This window comes from Falco peregrinus, chromosome 8 (genome assembly GCF_023634155.1).
Source record: "Falco peregrinus isolate bFalPer1 chromosome 8, bFalPer1.pri, whole genome shotgun sequence".
NCBI classification, from domain to species: domain Eukaryota; kingdom Metazoa; phylum Chordata; class Aves; order Falconiformes; family Falconidae; genus Falco; species Falco peregrinus.
The window spans coordinates 27641242-27655172 of record NC_073728.1 but is presented as its reverse complement, the minus strand read 5'-3'; the positions used below and the strand labels follow the sequence as shown (position 1 = coordinate 27655172).

Sequence of the window (13931 nt, the reverse complement as noted above, 5' to 3'; positions counted from 1 at the left end):
AAAACCACCTCCTTTTTCAGCTTGTTTGCTTTATACCGTTTGGCAGAGCTTGTGCACAGTCTGTTTCCTTTACAGTTTATATGGGTCCTTCACACAGTGCTAGGAAGAAGTAAGTGTATTTAAACACAGAAAATATGCAAAATGCCAGTTACTGAATAATTAATAGGTAACTATATAGTGTGGCAGCGCTGATGGATCTGGTGAGATGGAGATTAATTGGTTTGTTATTTGAACCCAAGACTAAGAGTCTGACCAATATTGCAAGGTTTCAGGAAGATGCATTATGAAGTTGAAATATATCTCATTTCTGAGATATAGGCATACTAGCTTTGAAACAGGTCTCTGCTGCCAGCTTTCTATTTATACGTATAATTTTTTTTTAATTAGGATACTGTGCCAGACCTGTACAATTATGCAGTAAGAGTCCTCTCCCAAAGGTGTTTATACACAAGATAAGTTAAGCTTGGGAGAGTAAGCAACATGAACCAAGTGACTAGCCCAAGGTCATATAGCAGTTGGATCAGAGCTAGGGATTAGACTTGTGATATCCTCTGACATAATCTGTTCTGTCTTTTCTGTTTTCTGCCCATTCTCACTCACTAAGTATACCATCAATTTCACTTAAGTAGAGAGAAAATAAACCATTTTTCTTTCCCTGTAGTTGGGGAACATTCACTCACTGCAGATGTTTGTTCATTTTTTCCCCTCCCAGTCTTGTATTGCAACTGGGATCTTTTCTTGCCTTTTGGAGAAGCTGCAGTAAAGAGCTTATGTTTATCCTGTAGTGTAGTAAGTCTGATGCAAAACTTGGGCATACAAACTGAATGAGCTTTGAGTGTCCCTGTATCTTTAATGTATATCTTTATGTGTGGAGTGGCTGGAAGACAACGGACATATTATGAGCAATCCAGACCAAGTAACTGTTGCAAGAGCAGGCCGAAGCTGTAACAAGCTGCAGGTGTGAAGGACGTATGCAAGGCCAAGGGAGACAAAGAAACTCTGTATTCACAGAGAGATAAGAGAGTTGGACAGAACAATGAGAAAAAACATCTCATCGATGATGAGCAGCATGTGGGTGCCACACCAGAACCAATCAAATGGAGTGTGATGCCACATGAACAACAGCTAAGTGGCATAAAAGACACGCAATTCGGGGAAAAAAGAGAGAGTGACATGTAACCGCATAGGTGTGATGGTCATTACTTGGCTGGCTTCCCGCGGGACCCTCTTCATTAATGCTTTGTCAAAAGCTTTTATGTAGATAGAGGAAGAGAAATACATAGCAAGGAAGTTATGTGTTATCATGTGACTGAAAGACTTCCACAAATGACAGCCCATAACGAAGACAAGTATGTAGTTAATATGATATAGGTCAGGTGTTAGGTCTCAAACAGATGTAACTGTGCTGAAAGCACTGTAGTAGCAGTTAGAGGTGCATATTTGGGGCTGTCATTTGTCCCTTATCATCAAAGTAATGCAGCACTTGGTCTAAGAATTTTTTGCATGTTCTGGTAAGCGCTCCGGATCCCACTGAAATGTTAAACATTCCTTTTCTTTGAATTCTGATATAAAGGTCACAGAAGAGAAGGTGAAAAAAATTTGGACAGTTGTGGATGCTAAAACCCTCAGAAAAGATGATGTGCAAAAAGAAACTGTTTACTGCTTGAATGATGATGATGAGACAGAGGTTCAGAAGGAAGATACTATTCAAGGTATGGCTTCTTTATGTGCACCTGGAAGACAAACTGAAGATAATAGCTTGTACTTTTCAATCACCGAAGTGCCTTTTAGCTTTATAACTTGAAGCCTTGCTGTGATCTTAGAATGTAAGCTCTGTAAGCTATGGAACACAGAGACTGTTATGTGAGACTCTTGGTCTTCACGTATTGTAAACATTTTTGCTTTTGCCGGTAATAGGTATAATAATAATACCACCAGGTGGAACTTGGAAGGCACTACAGCTTCCTAAACTGTGTTCTGTGGAGGGCCATACCTCAGTTCTGTAGTGAGTAGTGCTGCTACCTCTATTCTGTTTTCAAATCTTCAGTTGTACTGACAACATGAATACCTTCATAACGCTCTGTTTTTTTTCTAGATAAGCAACTGCTGTAGATATTCTGCAATTGGGAAGATGAAACCATTAAAGGAAGGTTTAGTGTTCAAGAGTCTATTAGCTTTCTGTTTAAATTCCACAGCAGGTTCAGTCTGAAGCAGTGGTTTGCAGAATACTTCTTTCATAACCTTCAGCGTCTGAGTGGATTAAATTCCTTGAAAGACTAAAGGCCTCAGAAACAATGAAATAGTCTACTTTTAAAAAATGTAGTTAAGCAAATGTGGGGTTTTTGTGATTATGTAGATATATTTTACTACTAGTTTTTTTCTTTGCTGTTTCAGTCCCATGCAAGTAGGGCAGGTGTTTTAAATATAGAAAGGGCAGAACTCTTCAGATAACAGTATAGAATATGCTGTCAAATGAATAAAATAAATTAAAAAATTAAGATAAATACTGTGGTTTTTTATTTTACCTTTTTCAGTTGTAGCAACTGTAGGTGGTTTTGTAGCAGATAAAATTATGTCCCAAAAGCAGTGTGATTTTCTTTTTTTCTTTAAGCAGAAATGATAATTAAAAGCTCGTCATCTGTTTTATAACTTCAAAACTTTTAGTAAAAAAAAAATCCACTTTTTGTAGCAAATGTGTTTTGAAGCATTTGAGACCATTCTCTGCTGATGTCCTCACTGCCTAAGCTGGTGAATGATTGTGGAATACTGGTAAAAAGAAGTGATAAACAGTTCAGTGTGAACAAAAGAAACCAAAAATTTCTCTTAACGGTGGTCTGATTTTTCTTACAGTTAAAGAGCTGCCGATGCCTCGTGCACTTTAGTGGACCTTTTGGGAAATGTCATAATTAGACAATATTTTGCATCTGAAGCACCCCTACTGATTTTTTTTTTTTCATTTTGCCTGTGTGTTTGCTTTTCAGTTTCCAGGAAAATATATCTGCATATAGGTTTTTCATCCAGGGATTTAGCTCTGTTACTTCTGCTTTCTTCACACCTGAGGGTATCATCCTTAGTCTGTGACAGTATAATAAAATGATGATGATGTAGGGAGGATGTTGGAGCTTGAGGTGGGGGAACAAGCAGCTGGAACAGGTGATACCTCTGAGAAACTAACAGCTTCCTATTTTGTGGAGATATCCCTGTAATGTAGGGCATGGGAAGTAAACCACAGAAACATGTAGAAAGACCAGTTCTGCTCAAAAGAGTGTTTTGGTTTTCCATTGCATGTGAGGATGTATTGCTTCCACTGTTAACACATTTTGTTCTCTGAATCTCTTCTGGTGACATTTCCTGTCTGTGATTTGTGACTATGTTTGAATTTTTTTGTATTACAATTGCAGGGAGTGTTGTAGTCTTTTTGCTGAAATATATTCTGATTTGCTTAAATCTATTCTGCGAGCATAACTTTGTTGGGCAAGATGTTCCATTCCCTTATTTTCTTTCCAGCTGTCTATGAGGGTAGCTGAGTTACATAAAATGATGTACAAGGGATGCAACTGCTGTTCGTGAAGTACCAAATGTGTCTATGGGTGTGTGTGTTTTTTGTTAACAGGGAAAGTAATTTGATGAGCGTACATGGAGTGTAGCTGTGGGGCATGCATGCATTGTTAAAACATTCAGAGTGCTAATTTCAGTGTTAGAATTGTAGGCCCATATGCTTAGCAGATGCTCTTCTCTTGTTCTCCAGGGTTTCGCTATGGGAGTGATATAGTTCCTTTTTCCAAGGAAGATGAAGAGCAAATGAAATACAAAACAGAAGCAAAATGTTTTTCTGTTTTGGGATTCAGCAGATCCTCTCAGGTACAGTGCTGAACTTCTTCCCATTCAGCTTCCTGGGTTGTTCAAGACAGTTGATTTCAGTTTGAGTTCACTAAAGCTGTGGTGTTGTATTGGGTTCCAGTATTGGGAATGGGGCATCTGCAGTCAGGTATACAGGGGTGACTTATTTGCTGATTCTAGTACATGAAACCAATATGTAGTCTTGTGAAGGAGAGAAGCTCATAACTGTGGCCAGTGGGCCCTCAAGTGAAGCCAGAGCCACTGAACTCAGATCTCTGCAAAGTGGAGACACAGGTATTGTAGTCTTATTTCATTTCACCTCACAAACTTAATAGTGATGCCAGATGTGCAACAGAAGATGGTCTGTCTTCTGTCCAGGTCATGCAGAAGCCTTTTTGGGCTTTGTCCAGCCACCAGTGTGTTCTTTTTAACCGAAGAAGCTTCTCCCTCAACATTACAGAAACATTAAAGAAAGACTGAGAACCGGCTGCATTCATTCTCCATTTCCATAAGGATTAGTTTGCAAACTGTGATTTTTTTCTGCTGTAACAAAACCTAAATGTAGTGAAGATTTCATGGAACTTACATCATTTAAAAACTCTCCATATTTCAATGAGATGCTTGGTGTTTGTGTGCACTTTTATTAACTTTTATTAACTTTGTCGTTTGTTTTACGTGGGAATTGTAAGAAACTTACCTTGAGCGAATACCTTAATAAATGCTATCCAGCACAGGGTGATTTCCTGAGAAAATTCAGGACTTAAGCATTAGGAAACCATTAGGCAAAGGCTTAACAAAACCTTTCTTGAAGCAGGGCATTTGAAGAGAAAGTACAGAGATGTGCGTGCCAGTAATTGCTAAAAATGTTAAGCTGCTTCCACTCTTTCTTCTCCAGGATATTGCCCAGGGTGACCGAAACTTTACTCTTCTTGGAGTTCACTGCACCCAGTCCCCTTCACCACTCAAAACTGAAAGGAAATTGTAGGGCAGCTCTGCACCTTCTGTTCTGAAATGTCCCAGCCCTCCTGCTCTTCTCTGAAATATCTCACTGCTTGAACAAAATCTTTGACAAATGCTGAGAAATCATTAACTTTACCAGGAAGGAAAGATGCTAATGAAATAGGAAGTATCTGTGGGACCTTACTCCCAAATGAGTGTACCTAAACATATTTTTATTTACAGTACAGGTGGCACAGAGACCCCTGCATGTTGCTAGATATGGCCTTAGACTATGCAGTGCGTTGGTCCGAAGCATCTTACTAACTGAGGAGCCAGGAAGTTAGGTTGATTTATTGAAGTGAGAAGCCAGCCTGAACGGGAGCCGCAACTTGGTTGCTCCTTGAGGACATTCAAAACTTAAAAGTTGCTAAGTAACATGGGAGCTTGTATACTGGAAGTGATTGAGGAAACTTATCATGCCTGAGCTTATATGCCCTAAATTGACCAAGGCACAGAGATGCTAGGGACTGCTAAATCCTGGACTAGAAAATGGATCTAACAAGGGAAATGTTATGTCTGAATCCAGTGTTCCAGTGAGACAATTTCTTGCATCTTTTGATGTGTTACTAGCCTACAGCTGAGTCTTACTGTCTTCATTTAATTCTGTAAGATTTATTTCACCATATGCATCATTTTCTTATGCTGGAGGCTGGCCTCCTGTTTCAACTTGAAGTTTGAATTTTATTGAAATGGATGAGAAGAATCATGCTCCTGTAAATGAGCTGTTATTTCACGTGGTTATTTTTTTTTTCCTACCATTGGTCAGATATATAATACATAGTTAATAATTGTAGGAATAAAGTTAATTGTAGGAATAATTTGCATAAAATTTATTAAAATCAATAATTATCTTGTGCATTGAAAAAATGTAAATCCAATTTGTTACTACTTTGAGGCATATTTATGATGTGATACCCTTGTCTGGGGATTTCATAATGAGTAGGAACTACATCTTAAAGTGTGCTCTGGTCCTGTAACTAGGAGTGTGAGTGATTATGCCGAATAGTAGTTGCATAGACATCAGTGGAATAAAATTATTCAAGTGTGATTGCAGGATTAAAATTATACTGTATAGGTAATGATATTGGGAAGTTTTCAACTACAACTCAAATTTTCAAGACCCGTGCTTTCCTTATGTTTTTTCTTTTGAATTTTGTTGTTTGGAATCCTAATACTGACACTATTCAAATGTATGTTTAATATAAAATTATTTCTTTAAAAAACTTTGGAGAAAAAATAATTTATTATTTACTAGAGAAACTGGAACAGCTCCAAATACATAATTAAAGAAGGAATAGAACCACCTTATATTATTTTTCTGAGTTATTCACATCCCTCAGGAAAGAAGATCAGAGACCGCTTAAACTTTGATTTTTAATTTATAAGCAATGCCATATAAATCAAGAAATAATACTTAAAAATATTATGAAGGGACCTTTCTTTTTTTTTCTGCAAACAAAAGAAGGTATAGTGATACGTCTAGTTATTTACACTGTACTGAACGTAAAATTTCCTGAGCTTTTAAAAGACAGAACACCAAAGAATAATTGCAGGTAGAATAATCTGAGTTGAAGAATTGTGCTGTACTACATTAAACAGATCTGCTCAGGTGCAAGTTGTCACTGACTTCAACAGCATTATGGTGATTTGCTAAATAACGAAACTCCAGGTGAGTTTGCAGACAGTGTAATTTGAAGAGATTTTTCTTTAACAAAGAAAGGTCATTTTAACCAGTGTCCGTGGTAGTGTGCAGTCTTTGTGACGGGTTTTCCACTGTTGCACTGCTTCTCTGGGTGTGTCTCACACAGCCTCTGTAGCTCCAGCTATTCTAGCAGTGCCCCTTGATGAAACTAGTTTTTTTAGGGGGTCAGCCATGTTCATGAACAGCATAAACTCTGCTAACAGAAGTGCTTCTTTTCTAGCAGAGCTGTATATACTCCAGGCTGTTGTTGAAGTAGCTTTATTAATTAAGGAAGTGACTTTTTTCAGCTCCCTTTTGACATATTTTTGCTAGGAAAATTATGTGGTGTCAGTTTTGGGTCTTTTATTAACTCCTGTGGTTTTCCATACTGACTTTTGAATTACTGCAGTATTCTTCAAATTGGTAACAGCTGAAAGTACCATAGTCTTTCATTCCTGCCCATCAACAGGAAGGTATGAGAGTACCCTGCTGAATATGAGTGAATATCCATATTCAGTGATAAATGGAGATATGAAACGTATAAAGGGCTTTAACTTCTCTGCACAGTAATTACATTTTATGGCTTCTCACTTGAGTAATGTGTTCAGTTGTGTCAGAATTTAATTGGTCTGGTTGCATCAATGACATTTTCTTTAGATTGGGCTAACTCTTGACCATTTGAATCTGTAGATCCAGAGGCATTACTACATGGGCAACCAGGTTCTGAAGGTCTTTGCAGCAAAAGATGATGAGGTAAGGTGAACTGAAGTTAATGCTGAAGGTGTTTTGCTGTGGAACAGAAAATAGTAGCAGTACTTGAGATTGTCCTGTCTTTCCATGTTAACAAAACAAGTATTTTTAATGCAGCTTACAGAAGTCCTGTTCCATTGCCCATTAGGATGAAAAGAAGTTGGATTAGACCCCAAATGAATACCATATCTCATGAATAATGAGAAACTGGTAAACATTATGTTTGTACAAGGGCGTAGGGAACCTGGAATTGGTACTTAAGTCTGTTTGGGGTTGTTTAGCCTGGAGAAAAGAGGAGACTCGGGGAGGATCTTGGTGCTTTCCACAACTACCTGAAAGGAGGTTGTAGGCAGGGTGAGGGTTGGTCTCTTCTCCCAGATAACAAGAGGGAACGGCCTCAATTTACGCCAGGGGAGGCTTAGATTGAATATTAGGACAAATTTCTTCACTGAAAGGGTGGTTAAGCACTGGAACAGGCTGCCCAGGGAGGTGGCAGAATCACCATCCCTGGAGGTGTTTAGAAAACATGTAGATGCGGTGGTACATAGGGGCATGGTTTAGTGATGGACTTGGCCATTCTGGGTTAATGTTCAGACTTGATGATCTCAAAGGTCTTTTCCAAGCTAAATGATTCTATGATTCTCGTGCAGAGCGATGGTGTGCTCTGTCACTGTGTTATTCAGAACAGACATCGAAATGATTTTAAATGCTACAGGTAAAACCCGCACTGTGGTGCTCTGTCTGATGTGTTCCTTTAAGGGGCTGACTTTCCTCCCTTTCTCTCTCGTAATACTTCTGAGAGCTCTTCACACCTAGTGGAAAAGGTGGAATGTGCTGGATCTAAAGTCTGCTTAGCTTTGAATATATCCACTATCGTGATAAAATTTGATCTTTCTTCTTCATTTTTTGAACATGAAAAATGCTTGTGTTAAAGTTACAGCTGAAATGGGAACTAGTCTTGACTAAATCAATGCTATTGAGTTCACTGTGAAAGATGTTATTTCAGCAGGCTAATGAGAACTTGCATGACTGTCGACTTTGGGTTTTTGTTTTCCAGAATGCAGCAGTTGCTTTTTCTGCCCTTGTTCATGCATTGAATGAATTGAAAGTGGTAGCTATAGTGCGTTATGCTTATGATAGAAGAAGCAACCCACAAATTGGAGCAGCTTTTCCATATATTAAGGATGCATACGAGGTAATTTTTCACTCTTACCTTTCTGCAGAGAGCATCTGTATTGATGCTTTACAAATATCAATTAATATGTGATCATATTTGAACCGTATGAATTTGAAGTGTTGCGTAATACCAGAAGAAACCAGGGTGACCTTTCAGAGTGATTTTAGGTAATAGTACCAACTCTTAGGACAAGGAGGTAATAAATAATTTTAAGAAAATTCCCTGGAAAAAATACGTGGAAAAATAATGCCATATGTTTTTGTTAATATCCTCTATATTACAGATTTAAGTAATGCTCATTTTTATTTCAATAACATAATTATAATTTCATTTTGCTATCCTGGAAATTTTTTTTTTTTTTTTTTGGTATCTAGAAACAATGTAATCACATAGTTATGTAATAAGTTACCACTGCTTTCTTGCTGTTATTACCTACCTGTCTGCATACAATGCAAGGATGCATTCTTTCATTTTCTTAAAATGTGGGTTTATCTCCAGGTTGCTTGGTAGTGCAAAATTTGAATTTGATAGTTGCATGGCATTTAAAGCATGTCCAACTATGCTGTTGTCATTGGGTTTCCAAGTCAACTGGAACTGAGGGGAGGAGCTCAGAGTGTTTAAAGCTGTTATTTTAAATTCATATGGAGGGTTAGGAAGACAGTAGTATGTTTATTTACTTGAAAAGGTTATTTTAAAGAACAGGAGAAAAAAATCAAGTCTGTTTCTAAGGAAAACAAAAACAAGAAAAAGTTCTGTGCGCAGCAGAATCATGTTTGAAATAATCATGTAAAAAATTCTGAGACACCCAGAAGAAACATGGCATGTCAGAATTTTTGCAGCATATGTTTCCACTGATCTTACTTATGAGAGATTATTGAAAGAGCTAAATATGTATAGATGGCTAAGCAATGACGAAGGTGGGGGCGGACGTAACAATCTTCAGACTTTTGAAGGGTATAAATATAAAGCATGGAAAGGAATTCTTTAGGTTGGTATGAACTGGAGGAGGTATTTGAATAAAGAAAAAATTAGGCTGAGAATGTTAAAAAAACAAAACCAGTTTTTTACTTTGAAACACAGTAAGCTGTGACAAAACCTCGCAAAGCACCAATATATGGATTATTTAAAGCTTGACTGGTTGAAACTTCGTACAAGAAAAAGGGGTCAGATGACCTGGGAGGTCTTCATTCTACCAGCAGAAAAGATGAGGAGTGTGGCTATCTCTGTTTTATAAAAATTATATTTTATTTCATTTTGCTTAAAACTGTGTTGCTCTGTGAATGTTTTATTTTAAGTACTTCGGTATTAGATCTTTAGATTTTTCTTATGTTTGTGCTGCCCTGACAGACTGTGGGATGCTTTAGCTTTTTTCTTTAGGCTCAGTTGTTTGTTTCTTCTTTTGTCTTGCTCAGTGTCTAATCTATGTGCAGTTACCCTACATGGAAGACTTAAGACAGTACATATTTTCATCCTTGAAAAACAATAAAAAATGCATTCCTACAGGTAAGATAGTTCTTTGCTGGGCAAACGGACAAAGTAACCTACTTGTCTTCCTTTAAGATACTCTAAAAGAATTAGAAGATTTGGATTTCCAAAGAAGATGTAGCTTTGTCATTTTGGCTTAGGAAATAAACCCCAGCCTTTTGGGAATACATTATGTTGATGTCATCTTGAAGTGTAAAGCCTGTATCAAAACTTTGCCAGCCTAGTTGCAGGCTGAGCAGACTTGAGGTTTGCAGGCAGTCGTTTAAACTGTCCTGTTAAATGACTTGTGCTCTGGTTATGGGATTGTTGGTCTCTCAGAGTCTCTGTGAAGAGATCTGAGATTAGTTCTCTGTATCCTTTGACCTTTGAACTCATTTGTGAGACTAAATGGCCAAGCCTTGTGGGAACTACAATATGTGATTAGCTAGCTAGAATTAGAAGAGAAGCATCAGTTCTGTTTGTACAAAGCTGGTCCTGTAGCCGGTTGCAGAATAGCCTGTTAATAGAATGTACAAATGCAAAACCTGTGTTTTCTGTGGTGTGTTGTTTTTTAAAGCATGCACTTAGTGGTGTCCAGACTCAGACGGAGGGTGTCTTTGGAGAGCCACAGAACATGGAGCCATACAAAGCCTGACTTGCTGTTCTGAGAATTTTGCACAGCAGTGAGCGTAAATGGATGTAGTTTAAAATCCACTTCCACTTCTTGAACTTGTTATGAGATCCGTTGACTGGGCATCTGCATTTCGGGGTTTATAAACCATTGATGGGCTGTTTCTGAAACAGTTTCTGTTTCCTTGCCTGTAACCAGTGGTTTGAGAACAAATCTAAAACTTGTCTCACAAAAGCAATAGTTGACTATTGTGAACTGTGTTAATTTGCGATCATAACTTTTGAAATTTATATTATGCCAGTTTTTCAAACCAACTGTTGTTCTTATTTTCTAAGTGGCCTATAAGCCTTCTGTTGCAAATAAATACATCTTGAAAAAGAAGAAAAATAGAAGCACAAATACAGCAATAATTGAGGTCTAGGGGGGGAAAAAAAGAAGGCTTTATGACTTTACATTGTAGTCCTTAAATAAAGCAGGGCATTTATTATTGTGTTCGTTATCCATATTCTTTATTGGCATGTCTGTATCTGCAGTGCATTCTGTGGCATGTAATGACTTGGTCAGAATCTTGCATTGCAAAGTGAGTCTTCATTTATGAATTGTTGCAAGAAATGCATCCATCTGCAAGTGTATTTAGTTTTTCTTTGTATGTCGTTACTGCTTTAGCGGATCAGTTATCTGCTGTTGACTCTTTGATTGATTCTATGAATTTGGTTTATGAAGATGATGATGGAGAAACTTTTGAGGACCTCTTTAAGCCCAGCAAAATCCCAAACCCTCATTTTCAGAGGTTGTATCAGGTGAGATGAACTATATGGCATTTTTTAAAAACTTCTTTTGTTAAGACTTCACCTTTCTGTCTTTGATTCACACTGGAAAGATCTGCATTGTGAAGATGAGAATATAAATTCTTTTGCATTTAAATATGGAGTAGCCAGTGATTTCTATGTTGTCCTTAACATAGGTTTTATTCTTAAAATTTCCAGTCTCCAAGAAGCAATGGAAATCATACCTGTGCTGAGGTGTCTGCAAAAGCGTCAGTGATATTCACAGGCACCTAGACTAGACAAGTTAAAACTTGCTTGGGTATCTCAACACTGTATTGCAGTGATCGTGGTGTGGACATAGACTTGTTCTTCAGCTTCTGGGCAAAGAGAGAAATTGACTGAAGATCAGGGATCTGTTTAGCTTCTCATTCTGTGTCCCATCAAATCCTGGACAGAGTCACTTTTCTGTGCATTGTTGCATCTAGCAGTGGTTCCAAAACAGATCAGTTAGAGGTGAACTTGATTAGTAGTAAATGATTACCATTTCTGACATTTAAAATACTCCATTTGGGTGCCTGAGCTGATGCATTTTTTGGGCAAGCGGAACAGTTCACACTTCTTGCAGTTATTGTATGAAGTGATTTACATTCATGTCATGAAGATTTTCACTGCAACTGTGAGGATGAGAGACTTAATTACACATTGGAATTCAAGTGTTCAAAAAAATGACACAGCAAATTCAAAAATAAGGAAAATGACGTTGCAATTTATGCAGCTGCAGAATTGTGTTGTATAGAGAACCATTGGGATAATATTGAGTGCGTGACCTCACTCTGAAAAATGACCAAAAATGGTATTACAGTAACCATGTTCATTGTATCTCAGCAATTCCAAATGAATTTTTTTCAGTTTACATGTAGGAAGAAATGCTTTTTTAAATTAAGAAAACATACCCTAGCTTCCAAACCCCATGCTGCCTCAGTATTGTCAAAAGAACCAAAGGATCTGGAGGTCATATATATGTTTCAGAAACACGTGTAAGCCCACTGTCTTCGATTCCTACTCTGACTGACACTTTGAAGAACTCGGTGTTCCCTTCAAATTCTGACAGTCATATTGACAAGACGGGGTGTAACTGAATGCAAGATTTAGTAAATAGAAGGTTATCGCTGGGCAAGAGTTTAAAACAGCTTGACCTCTGCATGACTTGTACTTGAAGGATTCTAAAACTTGGGTATTACAAAACACATACGGTTTATCTTGTAAATGAAACGGGATAGAATTTCTTCTGCTATCTTGCTGGATACAATATTACATCCTTTTGATTCAGTGGATATCGCTTATAATGAAACATGTTTCTTTAGGTGTGCCATTTGTCTTCTGAAACAGTATGATGGTGGTGTCCCAGCAGTTGAGTCAAGTGCTGCTAGAAAAGAGTAACTGCTTAACTTGCCATTTTTCTTAGTGGATAATAGGATATTGTAAGGGTGAATGCTACTGGTGGAAAAAGTATTTATTAACTATTTCAATGTACTGGGTAGTATGCAGTTCCTGTCGACAGTGCTTGCTGTTTATAAAGCCCTGGATTACCAGTCCTTTTAGTGCTTTCTTTTGGCCATGCACAGCCCCATTTTTTTGTCTTGGTTACAAAACTGCTGTTAAACTGTGCAAGTTGCAGAAAGATGGTTTTCTCCTTTGCTGCAAACATGTTCGGGGTTCTTAATATTTTGATCTTAGACCAAGTGGCACTACTGGTTCCTTAAAAACTACAAAGAAAAATAACACATAATCTTTTGAATGTAGCCAGTAAATTGATTGGGCTGAACAGGACCTATAAACAGTTTGGAAAAATAACTCTAAAGAAAGGATGATTTCCTCCCTAATTTCCTTGCTCTGTTGCCTCATGAAGATATTTGTAATGGTAAGTGACAAGAGCCAGAATTTAAACAGAAACATCAAGCGAAATTGTATCTCTGGAAGTAGTGGTAGGCATCAGGAAATGACAGAGTGGGTGGAAAGGAGTTACTAATGCTTGCTGAAGTGGAAGATGAGGAATGTTGGTTATCCAGAGTTTCAACTTTTATTCCTTGCATCCAGAAAAGCCGAAGTGAATTTCTATAGCTTTTGTGGTGGCAAACTTCCAATGTCATCGTTTAACTTACTCTTCTTAAATACAGGGATTTAAAGCACATAAGATGTTTGGGGAATGCAGTGCATTTTGTTTGATGGCCAGATAGACAAATTGCTCAACAATGACTGTTCAGTCCTGAGACAGACCTGAGGGGAAGGTTTGTGGGAGTGGCGGCAGGCAGCATTGCATAGTTTGTGGGATCCACCTGCAGAGTCTGCATCTAAACATGCCATAATGGCTCTTGTTAGACCACCTGTGAGCAACCTTAGAGGTCTGAGCGCATTTATAAGTGGTTGGACTGTATGGTTCTATTTCAAAAAGCAGAGCAGCAAGAGGACAGGAGATCACTCACGGAAGTCTGTAAGGGCTTTCAGCATCAAGTAATCTTATCTTTGGTTGAATATAGTGGATCTGTTGGAAGGTCATTTTGAGATCATCACAAACTAGATGTAAACTGAACTCTAAGATGCTTGTGTTGGGGTTCAGTTCGC

The 13931-nt window shown here is 37.9% G+C and overlaps 1 protein-coding gene across 1 annotated transcript in view; it reads left to right on the top strand.

The window, feature by feature from the left end:
• XRCC5 (X-ray repair cross complementing 5) overlaps positions 1-13931 on the top strand; it is a 54380-nt gene that overhangs the window by 15015 nt on the left and 25434 nt on the right. Inside the window, exons 8-13 of the mRNA XM_013299359.3 lie at positions 1574-1712; positions 3749-3861; positions 7211-7273; positions 8328-8465; positions 9860-9950; positions 11209-11342. Of these exons, the coding sequence (XP_013154813.2) occupies positions 1574-1712; positions 3749-3861; positions 7211-7273; positions 8328-8465; positions 9860-9950; positions 11209-11342 (678 nt within the window). The remainder of the gene's footprint in view (positions 1-1573; positions 1713-3748; positions 3862-7210; positions 7274-8327; positions 8466-9859; positions 9951-11208; positions 11343-13931) is intronic.